Source organism: Cebus imitator, unplaced genomic scaffold (assembly GCF_001604975.1).
Source record: "Cebus imitator isolate Cc_AM_T3 unplaced genomic scaffold, Cebus_imitator-1.0 Scaffold187, whole genome shotgun sequence".
Taxonomy (NCBI): domain Eukaryota; kingdom Metazoa; phylum Chordata; class Mammalia; order Primates; family Cebidae; genus Cebus; species Cebus imitator.
In genome coordinates, this window is record NW_016107502.1 from 1,749,012 (window position 1) to 1,771,937 (window position 22,926).

The 22,926-nt window shown below is 35.2% G+C and overlaps 1 protein-coding gene and 1 non-coding gene across 7 annotated transcripts in view; one reads left to right on the plus strand and one right to left on the minus strand.

Annotated features, from left to right (window-relative positions):
- Positions 1–22,926, minus strand: part of CUNH12orf4 (chromosome unknown C12orf4 homolog) — a 36,607-nt gene that overhangs the window by 13,545 nt on the left and 136 nt on the right. Inside the window, exons 2-11 of one of the 6 annotated variants that reach the window (XM_017546084.2) lie at positions 21,900–21,967; positions 20,179–20,381; positions 18,324–18,469; positions 14,897–15,078; positions 10,580–10,679; positions 10,355–10,476; positions 7,321–7,427; positions 6,615–6,812; positions 5,653–5,781; positions 5–79 (exon numbers count right to left, since the gene is read on the minus strand). In XM_017546084.2, the coding sequence (XP_017401573.1) occupies positions 5–79; positions 5,653–5,781; positions 6,615–6,812; positions 7,321–7,427; positions 10,355–10,476; positions 10,580–10,679; positions 14,897–15,078; positions 18,324–18,469; positions 20,179–20,356 (1,237 nt within the window). In that variant the 5' untranslated portion in view covers positions 20,357–20,381; positions 21,900–21,967. The remainder of the gene's footprint in view (positions 1–4; positions 80–5,652; positions 5,782–6,614; positions 6,813–7,320; positions 7,428–10,354; positions 10,477–10,579; positions 10,680–14,896; positions 15,079–18,323; positions 18,470–20,178; positions 20,382–21,899; positions 21,968–22,926) is intronic. The other 5 variants (XM_037744829.1, XM_017546081.2, XM_037744830.1 and 2 more) reach the window with 5 other exon arrangements.
- On the plus strand, positions 4,570–4,686 carry LOC119473818. The gene has a single exon (XR_005203054.1). It is a non-coding gene; the product is annotated as a U5 spliceosomal RNA (small nuclear RNA).

The following is a 22,926-nucleotide window of genomic DNA, read 5'->3' on the forward strand; positions in this document are numbered from 1 at the left end:
TTACCAGGTAAAACATTTAAATAGTTTCTCTCAGCATTCTTAGTCTTATCATCACTTCCTCCATTCTGGTTTCCAGAATCTATTCACAAGACAGCACGAAAGAACATAACAACATACGAGAACATGTTACTATGACTGCTCCCAAAGGAATCACAGCAACAGCAAAAATTCTCTGAGGGCATCTATATGCCAAGCATTCTGCTACATGCTTTACATGGATGATCTCATTTAATTCTTACAAAACCTCTATAACCACAGCCCTGGGAGGTAAGTCCTACTACTATGTCCATTTTATGTATGAGGAGACAGAGGCTTGGCTAGGCTAACTAACTTAACCAAGCATGCACAGGTAAGTGGTGGAGCCCGGTCTCGAATTCACATACTCAGATTCTCTTATGGTATTAACCACATTAGACATGCCAGTATCCTATTTTTCATCTGGGAGGTTCAGGGAACCAAGTTAATCACACATAAAATACCTTCATTAGGTAGTTGTGGTGTGGCCATCTTTATTTTTAGATTCTGAGTCACTGTTGTTGATACAACTTGTTCAGGACTACAGATAAATGGCTAGTGGTATCAGGAATCACTGTATATTTAGCCCATTCCTGAAATTTATTTCCTACCTGACACTATGCACAATTATAACAGATAGGTGAAACTGTCTCACATGGAACTTTTTTTCAGCTATTTGACAGTTTCTCTTCTTTTTTGAAGGCATGCTATTTCTTAGAAGAATAAATGTTGGTAAAATGAGAAACATTATGTTGAACATACATTATAAAGATTGAATGCAAATTATTTTATATATTTTAATAAAAGAGACATTTGAACTTTATAAGAATTGCATCAGAACTCACAAATGCAAACTGAATATTAGCCTTCAAAGTAGCTATCTTTATGAGGTTGCATATTTATTCCAATTAAAAACTATTTTGGAATCTATTTCGGAACGGCCTTCAGCATCAGAAAATCACATGACAACAGACCTTCAAATGAATAAACTGCAAATATCAAAATATTATAGTTTTAAGAGAAATTTGAATATAAGTAACAATATTTTTATCTGGTGACTACTTTGATAAATTGATTTATAACACTGTACCTTGTAAATGCACATATGTTATAAATCAAGAGTCAGAGAGATAGGCACAGAGAGATAGAGGGCTCTGTGTTGCTGGAATCTATATTTAATGAAATATTATTTCTAATACAGAGCCATGTGGTTGATAGGCTTTGAATAAATATCTCATCATAGCAGAGGTTACAAGAAACAATAAAGGACTCTAATGTTGTTCACATGGAGTATGAACAAATGGAAGCTATGTTAAGTAAACAAGAGAGAACAGTTCACAGTCCATTTCCCTTTCATGTTTTCATGGCAATACCTTGTTTAGTAACAGTAACAAGACGGCTAGTTTTATTTTTTAAAAAGTATATAAAATGTGCATAAAAACAATTTTTGACTTTTTATCGTGGACCACAGAAATATAAAGATGTTATAACAACCGAAATAAGAAAAGTAATGCAACGTCTTAGAATAAACAAGTCCTTGCAAATCAGGATGTAAACTTGCAGAATACGTAGGTGTGCACAGAAAAAGATGGAGAAGGTATTTTCACAAAGTTCTTCTATAACAACATGCAGCTTTCTTTAAGAAAGTCTTTTATAAACCTACTTGCATCACTGACTCACTGAAACCACAAAGTAGTTGCTTGAACAAGAACAAAATAAAACCATGATATACACGCAATGCTTTAGCCGTATGCGGTTTAACAACTTCCCGTCATTTACTGCACACTTTCTATCTCTCATAAATATACTTAGAATCCTCCTCCTCCTTCCACACCTGTCATAATCTCAATCTTCATGCTTTTACTCACTACTAAGAATAATGTTAAAATGTTTCTGATCACATCACTGCTAGTTTCAGTGAGAAAGGAGGCTGGTAGAAGAATAAGAGGGTATACTGAGATTTTCTGAAAGGTTATGTTAGGATATTCTCTATAGTGATTTTCTAATACTTAGCTGGCTCTGTTATATGTAACACATATTGCCATAGCGAAGCTGTAACTACCTTTAGTGGGAATGTAAACTGGCAGAAATACTATACAGAGTAATTGCCAAGGCTATGAAAAGTATAAATGTATGTGTCCTTTAACCCAGGAATTCATCTTTAGGAATCTCTTCTGTAGATATGCTTACTGCTCACACACATGCACAATTATTCATATGCAAAGTTATTTGTCATTACTAGACATTACTGCTTATAATAACAAAAATAAGGAATAGATCAAATGTCTATTAGTAGGGGACTGATTAATAACAGGATAACCTGCAATGGACTACTATGCAACAGCATAAAAGTATGAGGATGGTCTTTATGGACTGATACAAAATGAGCTCCAAGATAAACTACTCAGTGAAAAAGGCAGAGTACAGAATAGTGTATGTAGAAAGCTGCCATTTGTGTGAAAAAGGAAAATAAATACACACATACACTTGCTTATACACACATAAACAGCTGTCTAGAAGGTACATGTGATAGCACTGGCTGCCTCTGAAGAGGGAAGCTGGATAGCTAGAAACAGAGTTAGGGACACTTTCACTGTATGCTCTTTTGTAGTTTGAATTGTGAATCTTGAGAATGTTTTACCTATTTAAAAAATGGTTAAAAACATATCAACCATTTTTTAAAAGTTTATTGAATAGATAAGGAAACTGTATTGAACCCTAGTCAAGTTATGACTAGATAGCCACATTCTAGCTATAGGAGAAAGGAAGGAATTCTATAATTTCTGGGAGTGAAAAAGATGGGAGAAGGGAACAAACAGACTTCAGAAAGGTCTTCCTTATACCAAGCAAAGATATAATATCTCTCTGCAACTGTACAACACAAAACTTATGCACCTAAAGTATTATAATGGTTTCTTTTAAACACAGCAGGTGCAAACAAAGTAAGGAAAGAAAGAAAATAAAAGCATTCAAAGTACCAGAAGCAGATTTAAAGGTGCAAACATCCCCAATTTTAAAACTTGCCATGTTTTATTTCCTGGGCACCAACATCAGGTTTTTATAAGAAATAATAAAATACTGGCCAGGTACAGTGGCTCACACCTGTAATCCCAGCACTTTGGGAGACTAAAGCGGGTGGATCACATGAGGCCAGGAGTTCGAAACCAGCCTGGTCAACATGGCAAAACACCATCTCTACTAAATATACAAAAATTAGCTAGGCATGGGGTACACATCTGTAATTCCAGCTACTGAGGAGGCTGGGGCACGAGACTTGCTTGCGCCTGGGAGGCAGAGGTTGTGGTGACTGAGATTGTGCCACTGCACTTCAGCCTGGATGACAGAGTGAGAATCTGTCTCCAAAAAAAAAAAGAGAGAAATAATAAAAGACTCCGTATACATTCAAGCCAGACAAGAGCATGCATTGTAATTTTATGTCTATGATATATGAAGTGTAAGAAAAACATGCCTTAAAAATATTTGAAATGACTATTACCCTAATATTTAGGTCCTAACTAAAGAAACCTATGGTACCAATTTAATTTACAAAGAAACCACTCTTTAAATTTTCATTTTTCAATTAAAAACCAGCTGAATTACTCTGTGATTCCAGCCAGAGATTTTTCTATTACCTGTCTTCCCTTAACCCTCTTCCTATGCAGATAGAAAGCTTCTGAACAAAGATGCCATTAACTCTTTCAATAGCTTTAAAAACCATTTCCAGGATGGAGGGCTTTCAAAAAATTAAAAACAGAACTATCTTATGATCCAGCAACTCCACTTTAAGGTATAAATCCAAAGGAAATCAGTATCTTAAAGAGTTATCTTCATTTTGGCATTATTTGCAATAATCAAGATACTAAAAACATACCTAAATGTACACACACACACACAGAATATTATTCAGCCTTAAAAAAGAAAATCCTGCCATTTGCAGCAACGTGGATGGACCTGGAGGATACTAAGCATCCTGGAGGATGCTAAGTGAAATAAGCCAGACACAGAAAAACTAATATTATATCATCTCACTTACACATGGAACCTAAAATAGTTAAACTCACATTGATAGAGAATAGGTGGTTGCCAGGGCTGGGGCGGGGGGAAATGGGGAGATTTTGGTCAAGGGATACAAAGTTTCAGCCACAGATTAATAAGTTCTGGAAATCTAATGTATGACAATGTGATTATACTTAACAATATTCTAGTGTATACTTGAAATTCATTAAGAGGATAGATCTTAAGTGTTCTCACCATGGACATAAAAAAGTGGCAACTATCTGAGGTAATAAAATTGTTTGAAGCGATTATTTTACAGCATCTGTGCACATTGAATCATCAAATTGTATATCTCAAATACATACAATCTTTATCAAATACATCTCAATAAATTAAAAAAATTTTTCCTGTAAATTTCCTAAACAGAGAGAATGTTATGTTATGAATAAATACAGAAAAAAGCCATTTAAGGATACAGTGATTTTTTTAAAAAAGAACCAAAAATAATTCATTTAACTGACTTCATGCTACTTAAGCCAGTCAAAGACATAACATACAATGCTCTGGTTTTTCTTCATAACAAATAAATCTTTTGCCTTTTACTAAAGATTTCCATGGAGAAGAACAATTATGAGTTTATAACCAAATTTTTTGAAGTCCTGCTTAGGCAGGGCTAAAAAAAAAAAAAAAAAAGAAAGATATACAAAAAGTATATATTTTGTGCTACCTTTTACTCTATGTTTTCAGTCCCCTCTGTAGTAATAACTGTGTTCACTTCAAAGATATAGAACTTGGATCAAAAGATCACCAACTTTCCACTGAGTACCTATCTCAAGTATAACTATAGTACTGAAAATTAACAATAGTTTTCACTAAGAACTTTGAAGAAAATCATCCCCCTAAAAAAGAAAATTAGGCTCAGAGTTCAAGCTTCTAAAGATCTAGGTACAGTATATATCCAAAGGAATAGAAATTCTATATAAAGATACATGCACGCACACGTTCATTGCAGCACTATTCACAATAGCAAAGACATGGAATCTAACCAAATACCCATCAATGATAGACTGGATAAAGAAAATGTGGCATATATACACCATGGAATACTATGCAGGTATAAAAAGGAATGAGATCATATCCTTTGCAGGGACATGGATGGAGCCGGAAACTGTTATCCTCAGCAAACTAACGCAGGAACAGAAGACCAAACACCACATGTTCTCACTCATAAATGGGAGCTGAATGATCAGAACACATGAACACATGGTGGTGAACAATACACTGGGGTCTGTCAGAAGAAGGGAAGAGCATCAGGAAGAATACCTAATAGATGATGGGCTTAATACCTAGGTGATGGGTTGATCTGTGCAGCAAACCACCATGGCACACATTTACCTATGTAACAAACTTGCACATCTATACATGAACTTAAAACAAAAGTTGAAGGAAAAAAAAATCAAGAAAAACAAAAATACATTTTGATGTTCTTTTTAAATAAAAAAATAACTAAAAAAAATCTTAAATTTTGTTTTTAATTTCCTTTTTCTATCTTCTATAGAATTTTCTATATGATCTTAATCATGATCCATGTGCTATTACATTGATTCCAGACAGAATATAATAAAAGTGAGTTTTACCCACCAAGTGATTCTTTCAACTTACTCCTGCGCTGGGTTCTAGCATAAAGGACCACCTGTTGAACAACTTCTAATTGCTCTTCAATTCGGGGAAAATGGAAGTCAGTGCATTCTTGGCAAACTGTGGCAAAATCTAAGGGACCCAAAACATTTACAAACTTCTAAATGTAAATATCAAATATTTAGTATTTACTTATAGACAATGAGATTTAGTAGAAACAGAAAAGAATATAAGTATGATTTCTTATACTTGTCCTTTAAATAATTATGCCTTAAGTTAGGGCATAACAATTTTGTTTTAATTAGAAACTTAAACTCTCAATCACTCAAAAGAGTAAACAATTAAGAGACAAAGAAATGTTAATATAATCCTAGGTCTTCTTTAAGTAATACTTTAAATAATACTTTGATCATAATCTACCCCAAAAGGTGCTACACAATATGAGGTTTTTATATTTATGAAGGGAAATAAATTCTATTTAAGCTTCTTTCAAAAATAGGTATACATTTCATATATTTTATATATTTTACATCTTATATATTTAGAAATTTAGAAATAATCATAAAAAGTGAGTTGTACTAAGAGGGAAGGTAGAATTTTACCTAGCAAATTTAAGAGGTACATTATTAAAAAAAAAAAAAAGAGACAAATGGATGAGCTAAAAATCACCAAGCCAGGATTTGCTTCTAAACTGAAAATATGTGATTGCTCTTTTTGTTTTACCTTGTAATGAGATTTCTATAAGAACATTATTTATAATATAATAGTATTTTAAGAAAAATAAATATGAAGCACTCTATCAGTGCTACAGTTTGAAATAAAATAACTATGGCTGGGTATGTTTTTTTGGTCTACTTGAAAGGTGATTAAAATTTTTTTTTCGGTTTCCCCATAATTCCTTTCTTTGTAAGAATGGTGTTACAGGGTGAAATTTAACAAAATAAATGTGTATGATGGTAACTTACCTCTTTTAATACCACTATATGAATTAATTCGATTATCCACTAGTAAAACCAGGCCACAGAGAGATGTAGAATAAAGCGACAGTGCTGTTTGGAGCCGATGAAGTTTCACACCACTTCGATGATTTCTTTTATGCTTACAGAAGTCCAGCATATCTGCTCTCAGCAATCTCAAATTATGCATGGTCTTCAACTGGGCTCCTGGGGGTGGGCAATAGTCCAGGAAAGATACTTAAACAGCTGCAAGAAGTCCAGTATAAGAGGATGCAAATCTCTATGGCAAGAATCCAGATAAATCTGTACTACAAAATAATTAAAAATGGGCCTTGCAACTTCCCATTTTAATGACTATTTCAATTTAATCTTTCTATCTGCAAAAAAATTATATAAGCTAAAATACAAAACTCAAAGCCAAAAACCTATAGTCTTTCTTAAAGCAAAACATAATCTGGAATTAAAAATAACATAGGTACACTCTACTCATACGCTAGGGATTTTTCTCTTACAGTGTATACAAAAAGTTTCAGTGGCCAGGAATGGTGGCTCATGCCTATAATTCCAGCACTTTGGGAGGTCATGGTGGGCTGATTACTTGAGCCTAGGAGTTCAAGACCAGCCTGGGCAACATGGTGAAACTTTGTCTCTATTATTTAAAAAAAGACTTCAGAAGTTACAATAAATTATAACTGCAAAAAATTAATACACTTACCTAAGTGAATGGTAAAACTTTCTTCTAACTTTCTCTGTTCCTCATAAATCCTTCCAATTGCTTCTACAGATTCTCTGAACTGACTTGGTTGAACTTTAATTTCCTCACTGAAAGTAGTAAAATTATTGATATACTTTTAAGTTGGTCAAGAACTTTTCTTAAAGGAAAGCTTTATAACAAGAGAAAACTGAACAGCTGAAAGTCTTGCTTAATTTTTTCTTAAACTCATCCTTAATCCATGGTGACATGTAAGACCATAAGTGCCAACAGGCTCAAAAATTCCCACTTGTTCTTTCATTTCCTCACAATAAATAAAGCAGATTATTATTTTCAATCATTATGTCAATTAATATATTGCCATTTAACATTTTTAGCAGCCTAAGAGAATGATTAAATAAAGTGATTATTAGTTTAAAATCACATTATATTTAAAAATATATAATACATCCTATGCTAGGGTTAGCTCTAGGCAAAATTAGAAAATAGATGAATAGGAATAACAATTTAACATTAAAGTTAAATAAAATAAATAATAAAAAAGATTAAGTTCATTCTGATGTATACACATCCTTTATTTTTACCATTTCTTGTTTTTTACCTTCAACATTCTCCTCCCACTAAACTGCCTTTCTCTCCTCTCCTCTTTATAGTTCCTAAAAAGCCTTCCACAAAACAGCACTGTTCAAACAGTGGTATGCTGAAGATGATCTAAGTCTGTAAGAGTCATCCGTTTCCCGGGCTAAATTTTTGGGGCTAATCCCAATAGCCCCATTAGACTCAGTGACGGACTTCATTAGTAAATAGGGTAAATTTAAACCTAGCCAGATAATCTACAGCAGGAGACCCCAACCTCTTTCCCCTGCAGGCAGCAGGTGAGTGAGCATTGCCACCTGAGTTCCATCTGCCATCAGATCAGGGATCGGGGGCAGCATTAGATTCTCATAGGAGTGTAAACTGTAATGTGAACTGCGCATGTAAGTGATCTAGGTTATGTGCTTCTTGTACAACAGTTTCATCCCCAAACCCTTCCTGTCTCTCCTGAAAAAAACTGTCTTCCGAGAAACTGGTCCCTAGCGCCAAAATGGTTAAGGACTGCTGATCTACAAAATCACACTTTTCTGGAGTCCCTCAAAGATTTGTGATAATAAAGCAATCTAGTAAACTGAATTCCAAACTGTGATATATCCCTCCAAGGACAGAGAAGACACATAAAGAGTTTTATCTTTGTTAGAGCATAGCTGAAATAGAATGCTGTCATACAAGGGGACAAAAAGAAAGCAGCTACAATTTTAACAGATTCTTAAAGGCCAAGTGGGCTAGCATATAAAGTTAGAATAGGTCAGAGCCACAGGCACATGAACTTGCAAACTCTTTTCCATTGGCCTCCATCAGGTATTTCCAGAAAAGACTGAGGGCAGAAGACAAGAGAGCCTTCTCATGGGCACAGGCAGCAATGCTGAGAATCAAGATAGTGAGTTGAATGGGTGACTCTGTCTCCCAGGCGTTCCAGGTACCAGTTGAAATGATGCCCAGATTTGTGTGAGTTTTTGTGCGGAGATCCACTGCGCTGGCTGAAACAGCCGTGCTGGAAACTCACGGCACTTTTCCACCCAGGAATCTCCTGGTCTGTGGGCAGTAAAAACTCATTTGGAAATGCAGTGAGCACTCACCCTCTGCATTCTTGCTGGGAACTGCACTCCAGGGCTGTTCCTATTTGGCCATCTTGGATCTGTCCTGCCAGGGATAACTTTTTTTTTTAAGACAGTTCTTACTCTTGTTACCCAGGCTGGAATGCAGTGGCATGATCATGAAGAGATAACTTTTACAGCAAAGGGCTTTCACAGCTTCCTTAAATCAGTAGCTTTCAATGTTTCTGACTAAAATATACAGTATATATTTTACATTTTGGCTAAATACAACATGTTCATTTATAGAAAGCTTCTTGTATGATGCATTCTGATATTTTTTTTTCCTATTCTATGCTATTGGTATTTTTAAAAGGCTGGTTGAAAAATAAGAGATGTAGAATGGTTCATAGCAGGCTGCAACAAACAGTTTGGGGAAAACAGTGACACAAACGAAAGATTGCAATAGTTAGATAAGAGATGATACAGATGTCAGGTAGAGTCAACAATAACCTATCCATCTGTCCATCCAGCCATCCCATAAATTTTTACTGAGCATGTATTATGTGCCAGTATCAAGAGGTCAAGGGCTAAACACTTGCCAAGGAGCTGGGTATATGACCCCAAAACAACAACAACAACAACAAAAAAACCCAGACATGAGACTGACCTTATATAGATTAAAAAAACCAGACATGAGACTGACCTTATATAGATAAAATGCTATTTTAAAATATTTATAGTATACACTGGCATATGCTAGAAATAAGAGTATTATACTGTACTCAGTATATTTACAATTGAATATACTTACAGATTTGATAAAAATTAATTCTCAAACATACAGATACATGGCCAAGAAATAACATAGGCATAGTCAAGCTCTAAGGGAATATGTGAAATACAATTTATTTAGGTCATGAGATGCCACACAAGTTATGATTTATGAGAAATCCTCCACACTATTTCTGTACCTTCTACATGCTTTTGTTACTGCACATACCACTCTATAAAGTATCGTTTTATTTATAGATCACTCTCTTTCTAGAATATAAGCTCCATATAGGCAACTATCTTTTTTGTTTTTCTGCTTAGAGAGCGTTCAACATTCCAACAATGTTTACTGCATGCAGTGGAAACTAAAGAAATAAAGATAGTATTTAAGTATTCAGGTGTATGTATCTAGAACATAAAAGTAAGTTCTATTTCAAACTAATCATAATCATTGCGGCCCAAATAATCCACATAAATCCTATAATGCAAAAAGTGGTTAAAGAAGCATAAAATTATCTTGAACTTTCACTGGCAACTTAAAAATACATATAGGTAAAAGGTTTAACTTTGTAGTAAATATAAACTATTACCAACAGTGGACTATTATATGAATAAGAACAATATATAGCTAATACCTAAGGGAGCTGTTGTTGGGGTTTTTTAGGTCTTGGTGAAGTTTTATTACCCATTCTTGATATTCTTGCTTTTGGATGGCAGTTGATTGTTTTAATTCATTCGACCATTTATTTTCTAGGTCCTAAAAGAAACAGTGTACCATCTGGTTAATTTTTTTTAACCAAATACAAAATAAAGAAAAGAAAATGCAACTGTATACCTAAAAGTCACCATATTTCACTTACTTGCTGGGATTCAAAATGCTGGGCGGCCAGTGAATTTACATCTTGATCTGTCAGTGACTTTCCCAATTCCTGCATCACTTTTTCCATTTCGATACCTTGTCTAAAACAGAAATAAGCAAATGAGGGAAATCCATCAAAGTTTCAAGGTATATGATCCTTCAGATTCATTGAACAATCTCTATAAATTGAAAATAAAAATTTTATTTCATTTATGTCCAGGAATGAGAATTGTAACTGGAAAGTACTTAGAATCCTTGGAAATGGAGTCTAGCAAATAATGATGATAGTGTCATATAACAGCAACATCATTTGTGCAGCTACATTTTAACCTAAATTTACTACATAAATGAAAGCAGTCAAAATCTAAGCTACCTTTCAATTACCATGGCTAATGTTAAAAACGCTGGATCCCTTTTTACCTACAAATTTCCTCAAAGAAGAGGCTCTGCAATTTCAGCTTAAATGGATTTTCTATTTGTATATAAACTAAAGTGACTTCAACCTCTGAAAGTTAGTTTACATTATATCCAGAAGCATACAATTAGATCCTAGGAGTCAAATTATTATTAAGTCATAAAATTTACAGAGGGATGTAAAATACAGTCTAAAGATGTTGGTCACACCTTCTGCATTTATCCAAAGAAATAATGTGTAAAAATTAAAAATAGTTTTCCCTACAGGAAAAACTAACCAATGGTGTTAGAAGTACAGATAATGGTTATTTATGAGGGAACGGGTGAAGGACTAGAAGGACATGAAAGAGGCCTCTGTAATGCTGGAAATATTCTATTTCTTGATCTGGGCAATGGTTACATGATTGTGCTTAACTTGTGAAAGATTGCTGAGCTGTAAACCCTAGAATCTGGTTTGCTTAAAAAAAAGGCACATTTCTTTGTTGCCTTTTCTGTATGTATATTTTAATAAATAAGTTCGTTAAAAAAATTCAAATTAAAGATTATCTTCTAATACAAATGTATGCAAAAAGTTTGTTCTAAAATTTCTAACAAACTGGGAAAGAACAAAACACAGACATAAACTAAAAGGATATCATCATCCTAGTTAATCCAAGTAAATTGCTCTTAAGGTGAATTTATGGCTGGGCGCAGTGCCTATACTCCTATAATCCTAGCACTTTGGGAGGCCGAGGTGGGCAGATCACCTGAGGTCAGGAGTTCGAGACCAGCCTGGCCAACACAGTGAAACCTGGTCTCTACTAAAAATAAAAAATTAGCTGGGTGCCATGGTGTAATTCCACTACTCGGGAAGCTAAGGTAGAAGAACTGCTTGCACCCAGGAGACGGAGGGTGCAGTGTCACTGCACTCCAGCCTGGGCGACAAAGTGAGACTCCATCTTAAAAATTAAAAAAAAAAAAAAGAGTGAATTTATACTTATTTATAACATTAAGATACTTATATATATATGATAAATTAAATTCAAACAAGTTATACATATATACATTTCTATATATACCTTCTGGTAGTAAATATTCAATATCATTTAAACTCCACTTAGTTCTAACGCAGACGACTCCATTAACTTTTAATAACTGCTACAGGTCAAGTGACAAGTATACTTGCAAGTGAGATTCTTATTTAGAAACAGAAATAACTGCTAAACATTTACAAATACAAACTTAGTTATATATTACTATCTTACATTACACATGTTCCCTCTAGTGGATAAAAGGTATCACTGCGATTTTTAAAGAAATATCTAGAATCTGGTTTGCTAAAAAAAAGAAGGCATATTTCTTGTGAAGAAAAAAGAAGACAGGTAGAAATTAAATAAAATTTCACAAAGATTTATTTCATCCTAAATATGTCCAAAATGCAACTTGCTAATCACATAATGATTCAATATATATTTTCTATAATTAAGATGGAAAGAAATTTTATTATATCTCAGATGAAATACTAAATACAGATTGGCTCAGTATGTCAGATGTGACAACTATGGCAACCTGTATATTATCTTGAAGATACTTAAAGAAAAAAGATCATTATAACTTGTTTTATTGACGTTGTGCCAAGAAACTGTCTTTTAAAGATGTACAACAGCATTAATAGGAAAGGAGAAATAAGAAAATGTGTCACTTCTGCTCATGAATTGGATAAATAAATTAAGTATCAAAATTTCAGGTGAACCTCCACAGACACTAGTGAATTTCAACTTAAGTAATACTCTTCACCTTTGCAATAAATATCACCTACCAGGGAATATAGCTTATTTTTCTTTTTCAGACTAATGATTTGGACAAATGAAAAATGAATTACAAATGGTCTAAAAATAGATGAATTCAAGTATTATTTATATGTTTAGAAAGAAAAAAGAAGGCCAAAAGAAATATGGCCCATGAAGAAATATGGCCAAAGATTATTTCAAACAATAAAATAAGCCAAAACAAACCTCTATTAAAAACTCTTCCATGAAAAAGTATAAAGTACCAGTAAATGCAGCTAATTAGTAAGTTAATTCAACTTCCCAAAAGATGAAGAATCATGTAGAACAGAAATCTTCTGATTTAGAAAAAGAAACAATTATAGACTATTAATGGCTAGATATAGAGTTTTCTGGGAGGTACAGGCAGCAAATTGTGCTGTAAGTTAGTCACTCACAGCTGAAAGTACTACAAATGGAAGATAGGTAGCCAAAATGAAAATTTCTCAATATACGCAAAGAGGCAGAATGAGTATAGTCACAGAAAACCTGGGAGCTAATAATAAATTCAGGATGAACTGAAGGTTATATTATTCAAAGGCCTAGGAGGAAAAATCAAACACATGAAGTTTGACAGAAAGTAATTAATTAATATTAGGTAATTCTACTTTTATGCATTTTTAAAAACCTAATTCTATATTTTGTTCTTCTTTTTAAACTATATTCACAGTTTTACTGGCTACACAATAAAGAACTAGAAAAAAATATTTTGTTTTTCCTGGGGAAATATGTTTCTGCTATATACCTAGTGACAACCACTCACTGCAGGTGTCTCATCTAAAAGGAATAAACTGCCTCAATGCAGCTGGTCAATAAAACCAAACCTATAAACAGCGACAAATATCTCAAAACATCGTGTTATTTTCGACAAAGAGATCATTCTAATATTTTACAAAGTATGAGAATAAATGGACCAGAGGAGTACAATTGTTATGAAAATTTACAAATCTATGCAATATAATTAAAACGCTAATTTGGTACACAGAAGAGAGTATCCCTGGAGAACAATTGTTAAATATATTTGCTTTTTTTTTTTTTTTTTCTTAGCCATGACAATGCTCCAAAGATTATTCTCATCTTGCTAGCCTTACTGTTTTCTAATGGGAAGCTAATGAGAATCAGGAACAAACCGGCACATCTTTTTAGATTTACTCCTTTGGGACTATTAAATCAGTTATACTTAAAAAAAAAAAAAAGGAGTGATTTAGTCCTAATGTACCCTCACAATCAAATCAACACTAAAAAATTATCTTAATGGCATATAACCTAACATCTTAAATAAGTGTTTTTAAGACAATAAATGTTGTTAGATTCTGCTGTATTAAAATGGATTATCTAGAAGAACATATCTTGAATTCCTATCACAGTTTACATAGTTACTAGAAAGCAATCAAGGAAGCCACTTATTATTTTAAAATAAATAATGCTAGAAGTTTTTACCATACTCTGAAGAAAAAATAAATAATAAAAGCACTATTTGTATATTGTGTTAAGTAATCCACACAGCAGGAATTCAAATCTAATTACAATTTCTTGGAACAATACTAGTTCTATTATTTTTTCCTAATGTACTTGAGTATACAAAATGAAATGAAAGAGGCCATGGAGTTAGAGCAGGGCAATACAGAGGTTCTGAACAGGGACACAGAATGGTACAGTGGTTAACAGTTCCTGAAGTCAGATTCAAATTCCAGCATGCCCTTAGACAAGTTACTTATTTAAGCAAAAACCTCTTCATCTGTAAAATGGAAATAATAGTAGGGTTATGGTAAAGATCAAAGGAGACAGGACATTCAAAACACTTTGCACAGTGCCTGGAAAAAGCAAATCTTCAACAGAAGTAACCTATTCTTCTTATTAGAGATAAGAATATATCAGGCCACTAGCATAATTTATTTAGGTAAACCACTTAGTGTATAAACATATGAGGACCCTCCCAGTTGTAGTTACACATTTAAACATACAAGAAAATTGATTTCTAATATTGGAGCATTTTTTCTATCTTATCATTTCTGTAAAAAATAAAAACAAGTTGTTCTGCAGGCCACCTATTTGACAATGTAACATTTAATTCTGATAATGCAAGAAATTTGAAATACCTCTCTCGTAATTTTTTCAGCTCCACATCTCTTTCACCAATCAGTTCTGAGATACTAACAAAGTAATTATGCTCCAAATTTAAAAGAGTTTCAGAGGCAGGAGAATGAATTAAGTCATGGTAAACATCTGCAAAATCTTCATCCCAGCTGGGTTCTTCAGGCCTTGCATGCTCTAATGTAGTCTACAAGATAATATACAGACATTCTTCAATCATGACATAGTATTTTTATTTAACACTACTAGAAAAGTATGTATATTATGATTCCATTTTTGTACATCAGACAATGACAAACTGATCTGTGGCAAGATCAGTTTCAGTCAATTGGTGAGTGTAGAAACTAGATATCTAACAACCTACCTGTCTGTCACTCACTGTGATTCCTATAAAGCTTTGGCACCAAGTTTACAGACTTCCTCTCTGCCCCACATCCTGCCATCAACCTGGGTTACTTGGATATCCATGTGAATAACCCATCCAAGGCCCTGCTTCTTACTTTCCTGAACTCTACAATCTTTACTGTGGAGTCCCAATCAGGGAAAAGGAGTCAGGCTGGCAGAACCAGGGGAAAGCAAAAAGAGAAGGCAGATAAGCTCCAAGTCTGCCTTTCTTCATTGTCCAGACCAAACTTGTCCAACCTGTGGCACAGGATGGCTTTGAATGCTGCCCAACACAAATTCGTAAACTGCAATTTTTTTTTAAAGCTCATCAGCTATTCTTCATGTTAGTGTATTTTACGTGTGGACCAAGACAACTCTTCTTCTTCCAGTGTGGCCTAGGGGAGCCAAAAGATTGGACACCCCTGGTCCAGGCCATGTAGCCCTTCTGTACCCAACTTTCACCAGACACCTGCAAGTTAGCTGCAAGATTGGGGTTATCAGTACTGTACGTACCACTCTACAGCATACAGTATAAACACTGTCCTACAAAATCTCCAGCAAGCCTTTGTATCCTTCAAGTCAGCTTCTCTTCTACTGCCCACCGCTTCCTCTCAATATATTTTCCTGCTTTCTCTAATAAGTCTACCTTTCTTTATCTACAACTGTCTTGGCAAATTCTTTTACCCCTGCGCCACCAGCCCAGAGAGTCATCGTTCATCTGCGACATTTACTAGTTCTCCACACCACCTCGACCATCCATTTAGTATCCTCACCAGAAACTCAGTCAGTCAATGTTCAAACATTCTGGTCTGACTATAACCTCCACCTAAAGTTTGTCACTCAGTACTTCCCAGGTAATTGATATTTAACCTCATCAGGACCTGCACTTCATAAATTCCTCAATGTTTTCATTTTTTATCAGCCATCAACTGCCACCTAGCTTCACTTCCTTCCCTATGTAGCTTACATTTTGTGATCTAGCATTCAGCCATTGTCATGCCAATATCCTTAACTTCCTTGACTGGTGTACTTTACCTTACCCACTTAACAAAATCCTAATCTTATTCCTCTTCTCTGTGCCTGCAGTCAGGCTTCAGAGACCTGCAACAGAAAAATCACAAAACTCTGTAAGTTTGTGGTAACAAACTGGTACCACTCTTAATCTTGGCTTCAATGGTGCCTGGCAATCCTATCATTCCATGCTCAGTTTTCTCCTCAAATATCCAACAATCTTATTATACCTACCACCTCATCTAAACAAACAACCTGTCTTTCCTTATATAAAGTTGAAACAATCAGAAGAGAATATTCTCAACTTCTTGCTACCAAATTAATAAAATTATCTGAATTTATATTCAACCTCTCCTGTTTCTCTTTGGCTATAACTGGAGAAGTATCTGTCTTCCCAGTTAAGGTTAATTTTCCATTTGAATTCTGGATTCTATTCCTTCTAGTCCTAAACTCTGCCGCCTTAAAAAACAAACCAACCTTTGATCTTGTTAGATAATAATGGCCATGAAAGATAAGGGGTACTGAATAGTTTGAACCTTAAAGAAGCCAGGTGTTATGCCTGAAGGTAGAGGTGAAGAAATAATGGCCTGGACATGAACAGCCTTCTCTCTGCAGCCACTTCCTCAGTGCCCCATTCCTCTCAGCCGTCACAGTCTCCTTTCTAGTGGCAACTGTCCTGAGGGAGTGGCGTAAATTAGATCAAGGAAAAACTATACTTGGTTCCTCTCATGTAGGTATCTTCTACCTATTCATAAAGCTTGCCCTAGGCTGAGTTTAAAATTAATGCTGCAGATTATTATAGTCAGGTGATCTTGTAGTGGGGCTACTGAACATCTGGTGTTATGTGTGATTACGTAACTAATGCATGCAAGTTATTTTACCATACAGTATGTTAGAATGTAAATAAAGGCTATTAGAAATCCCACTGTTCTGAAATAGCCACCATTAGTATTTTGTTGATCGTGTGTGTGTGTGTGTGTGTGTGTGTGTGAGATTTCACAGAAATGAGGTCATAGCATATGCTTTTATTGTGGTCACTTCCTGTCCCTTCCTCCATATTAGTACCTCCTTCTCATTTTGCTTCCAGGTAACTTATCTTAAGAACTTAGTCTATATCTCTCCACAGTTTTTTTCTATACTTAGACAATCCTATATAATACACACAAATATATTTACACACACATATATAAAATAGGGTCTTTCTGTCATCTGATGTTATGAAACCGTATATTATTTAACTAGAAAATGATATTATGTGACTTTACAACAATAATGAAGTTTATAAAAGTAAACCAAAGGTTAAATGAATTATTACTGCTAGTTTGGGGTTGCCAGATAAAATACAGAACAGCCACTTAAATTAGAATTTCAGATAAATAGTGAAAAACTTTTCAGTATAATTATGTTCCATGTAATATGCTGGCATACTAAAAAATTGGCTGGTGGCTCATGCCTGTAATCCTAGCACTTTGGGAGGCTGAGGTGGGCAGATCATAAGGTCAGGAGATCAAGACCATCCTGGCTAACACGGTGAAACCCCGTTTCCACTAAAAATACAAAAATTTAGCTGGGCATGGTGGCATGCACCTGTAATCCCAGCTTCTTGGGAGGCTGAGGCAGGAGAATCGCTTGACCGTGCAAGGCGGAGGTTGCAGTGAGCCGAGATTACGCCACTGCACTCCAGCCTGGGCAACAGAGTGAGACTCCATCTCAAAAAAAAAAAAACATCAATTGATCTGAAATTCTAACTTAACTGGGTGTCCTGTATTTTTAATTACTAAATCTGGTGACCTTATGCTGGCGAGATATATGAAAGCAGCCTCTTGTTTTACAAAGGTATTACATAAAAAGCATTTTGTCTTATGTGTTCACCCTGATCTAGGAAGCACTGAAGCAGCAACATATATATTATAGAACAAATATTGGTATGTGGAGAAAAAGGATCTTATAACTATTTCAGGATTACCATAGCATTTAAAAAATTCTCACCAAAATCCAGAATATACTTGAAATTTACCATCTGATGTATTCTCTTACCTCAGCATAAGCTTTAGCCCATGTACTCGCCAGCTGATGTAAATCTACTTCACCTGATTTCACAGCTTCCAGGGACGCTTCGGCATCTCTATCATAATCTCTGAGGGATTCCTCTTCTATAAACTGAGTCAGAGCTTCTTTTAAGTCTGTTACAGGGATATCAAACACCATCATCAGCAAAATCCAGGTATGAATAGGGAACATTTTACCTGGCTGAGAATTCCAATGTGAAATCTTATTTTTAAAGTTTTATTTATTTATTTTATCTACAGGTGGGGTCTCTCTCTGTTAGCCAGGCTGGAGTGCAGGGGCATGATCACAGCTCACTGAAGTCTTGACTTTCTAAACTCCAGTGATCCTCCCACCTCAGCCTCCAGAGTAGCTGGGACCAAAGGTACGTGCCACCATGCATCGCTAATTTTTGTATTTTTGGTAGAGACAGGTTTTGCCATGTTGCCAAGCTGGTCTCGAACTCTTAAGTGCAAGTTTTCCACCTGCCTTAGCCTCCCAAGGTGCTGGGATTACAGGTGTGAGCCACCTTACCTGGACATGAAATTTTATTTTATCAAGCTGATACTCTTAATATAATCTCCAACTAAAATGAAATCAGCTTAGAGGATCATTTAACTAATTTCATTGTTATTTTTCTTTACTATTACAGGTTATTGCATAGAGAAAGGTCAAAAGTCTTATCTCTTATGTATACCCTTAATTATAATAAAGTAATGTTACTTTCTTAAGCCTGATAATGCAGTTTGAAGCCAAGTGAGTATAAGCACATAAAGAAAATGCTACAGATTTTGGGAGTCTGAACATAACTGTATTTAGATTAAAAACAGTTTTCCATGTAACTTTAAAGGGTACATTGTTACATGCTTTGAAAGAGAAGAGGGGTGACTATCTTATTAAAACATTTAACTCAGATGCCAGATTTCAGTTTTACAGACACCACTTGGAGAATGACATCATAGAAGAGTACTGAGAAAGAAGTCAGGACACCTGTGTTCTGGCTTCGGCTCTGTCACTATGTCTGTGACTTTAGATAGTGGTTCATAATCTTCAACCTGCATTAGAATCCCCTGGAGGCCTTATTGAAACAGACTGCCGGATGCTACCTCAGTTTCGGATTCAGCAGGAATGGGATAGAGCCTGAGAATTTGCATGTCTAACAAGCTCACAGGTGATGCTGTTGCCAGAAGCCATATTTCAAGAACCACTGCCTTAGGTAAATAATTTAACCTCTTTAGGTCCCAGATTCCTTATTTGTACAATATGACTGGGTTATAAGGTTTCTAGGGTCTCTTGTAACTCTAACCTATGATCTAACATACTCTGAATTTTAAATTTTTCCTAGACTGTAAGACAGAACACAGGCCTCTAAAAATGGTTTAATACATACCACTTTATAAAAGTAATTTAGGTAAGCAAAGACTATTCAAAAATTAGTACACTTTCTGTTCTATGGCATCTCAGAAATTAATGACCAGATTATTAAAAGGGCAACCAATCTAGCGCTACAATTCTATAACACCACAATTAGAGATAGCTGAACTGCCTTATGACTTCACTCAACGAAATTCAAAGAGCTCCTCTAGTCCAAACTTTGTAATTAATTTTTCATTATAAAATCAAATTTTTATACTTTACAAACAACTACCAGAGTTATAGGAAAAAACACTCAATAAAAGAAAGCTCTGAGGAAGTGTATTTATTCTTGGAATCAGTTCCTATTTTATGGCTGTTTCCAAAGCTTCTTAGGTTTATGCTAATATGAAATCTCTAATGACAAATACTATTGAAAATAATAAGTGGTATTACCTAAAAAAAAAAAAAAAAAAAAAAAATCAGTCCTCACCTTTCTCTATAAAGCACGGTAAATTGTGCAGCTGCATCAGACGTCCATGCAAATGACTGGCATTCTCTTGAACAGGAAATCTGAGTGGCACTCTCAGTTCTAAGCACTGACTTCCTACTTTAAATTCATACACAAATTCTCTCTCTCGATTGCAGAATCTTTCTCTGTTTTTTTTCATATTCTTTGACAGGATTTCTATAGAACTAACAAAAAAGCAGTAGGTTATGAGTCCATAAAGATATTATGTTTCATTATTGCTGTCCCACTTCTAATAAAACATTCCACCATTCAAGAGGTTTTATCTGTGTGACTATGAGCCAATTATTCTAGTTTTTCCCAAGTGTTATCCCTGTACTCCCATCTTCATGATGAAAACAAGTGCTTCTTTTTTTAAAAAAACAAAACAAACGAGAAAACAAACAAAAAAACCCACTTTGTTTAAACTTGATTTAAGAAAAAAAATTACGGCCATAAAGTACTTTATATTCCAAGGCAGGGTTCTCAACAACAAGGAAGGACCATGGAGAGAAGAGCAGAGAGAATTCTTAGGGAAAGCTCACGGGTGGGAAAATACAAAGCTTACGAAACAGTTGGTAAAAAGCAAGTCAAAGAAACAGATCAGGGAACAAGCAGTGATCCTGGAGAACTTAGAGACTGTGGTCATGAGATCTGATTAGGGGAAAGGGAGTAAGAAAGTGTTAGAAAGATTTCCTTGTGGGAAGAACATATACAGAAAATAGAGGGTCCAGGACCTCCACTTCCACCCCAAGGGGTGCCAAAGGTAAACCAGACACTATTAAGAAAGAAAATCTAGTTAAAGGCAGTAAGAATCAATACTGATTAAAGATTTATTTATTCATTAGCCTTGTAACTGGACTCCCTATGGCTAGGCTTTCTCCATCAAATCATTTCTCTCATTTTCTACACTGAAGTTATACTAACCTTTCTTTTGTTTTTTAATTTAATTTAATTTATTTTTTTGAGAGGGAGTCTCCCTCTGTCGCCCAGGCTGGAGTGCAGTGGTGCGATCTCGGCTCACTGCAACTTCCACCTCCCTGGTTCAAGCAATTCCCCTGCCTCAGCCTCCTGAGTAGCTGGGATTACAGGCGAACGCCACCACGCCCGGCTAATTTTTTTGTATTTTTAGTAGAGACAGGGTTTCACCATGTTTGTCAGGCTGGCCTTGAACTCTTGACCTCACGCAATCCACCCGCCTCAGCCTCTCAAAGTGCTGGGAATATAGGCGTGAGCCACCGCGCCTGGCCCATAATCTTCCTTTTTTAAAAAAAGGAATCTACTTATCTGATCATGTTGTTCATCTGCTTAAAAACTTTTTATGACATTCCATTGGTCTCAGGATAAAATGTAAACTCCTTACGCCAGTTTACAACGTCCCTACTTGTATTTCCACTCTTCTCTCAGAAACTGCTCCTCTCCTTCCTAACACACAAATTCACAAATTTTATTTTCCAGCCATTCTGAACTTGTCAACACCAAACTTCTCTTTCCATGTCAAATCTTTCTGAATGTCTTTTCCTCTGCCTAGAGCACTCTTAACACCGATCTTAATTTCCTTGGATAGCAACTGCTAATTCTTCAGGTCTCAGTTTAGCCCCTCGGAAGACTTATTGAACTCCCTAAAACTGGATTGGGTCCCGACAGGCTCTCAGATTAGCCTGGACTTATTTAAATCATGGCACTTATCACGCTCTATTTTTCACTTTTGCTAGAAAACAGTCTTCTTGAAGTGGAAGGAATACTGTCTTGTATTCCGTTATTAGGCAGGATGCTGGGAATATAATGGCAAGAACTAATAAATAATTGTTGGGTTGTATGGCGTTTTTATTTTATGGTACTCACTGGAAAAATAAAGAACAGAACAAGTAATTATTCATACGGTTCTTTAAAAATATATCACCTAAAAAAAAAAAAAAAACCTCAGAAAAAGGACTTTTGTACGTGTGTGGAGGTGGGGGGCGGGGCTGATGAGTTGAATTACCTGACTATATTTTCAAATCTGCATGTAGGCTATACATAAAATTTTCATCTATTTCACCATCACGCAAAGAGGCAGGGTGTTTATGTTTTACTCAGAAATAATTAGTTAACATTTATTAAACTTAAAGCAATAAAAATTTTTATAGTGTTAGAAAACTACCGAAACTACACAGAGGTCTAGTCTATGATGTGGAAATTCCACTCCTAAGTATATGTCCAAAGACACACACACGCATATGTTCGTTAAAGTATACGTAGAAGAATGCTCATATAAGTTTTATTTATAATAGCCCCAAACTGAAAACAACCAAAATGCCTATTATAGGAGAACAGTAAACTTGTTTATTTTATGAGATAAATACTACACAGCAATAAAAAAGAACCAACCACTAATAAATGTAAAAATATGAATGAATCTGGAATGTTGAAAAAAAAGACACAAAAGCTCTGGTTCAACATTTAGACGTGTGTTTCAAGAAACCGATAACTTTAGTGCTTTCTCTCCTCGCTCTTTTTTAGACTAATGGTCTATCCAAAAGCTTTGGCTCAGTTTTAGCAACCGTGAAATCTAGGAAGGTTTCCCATAAGAAAATGGGCTGAGAGGAGGGCTGGACCGAACACACACAGCCAACAGAGCGGAGGCTGAGGCTCACATTAGGGAAAAGGAAGGCAGATGGTCGAGCTAAGAAACTTTAGCCAGGTGAGGGGACTAACCCCTCTGTAACGGGTGTCAGTCTGAAAGGGCTTCCT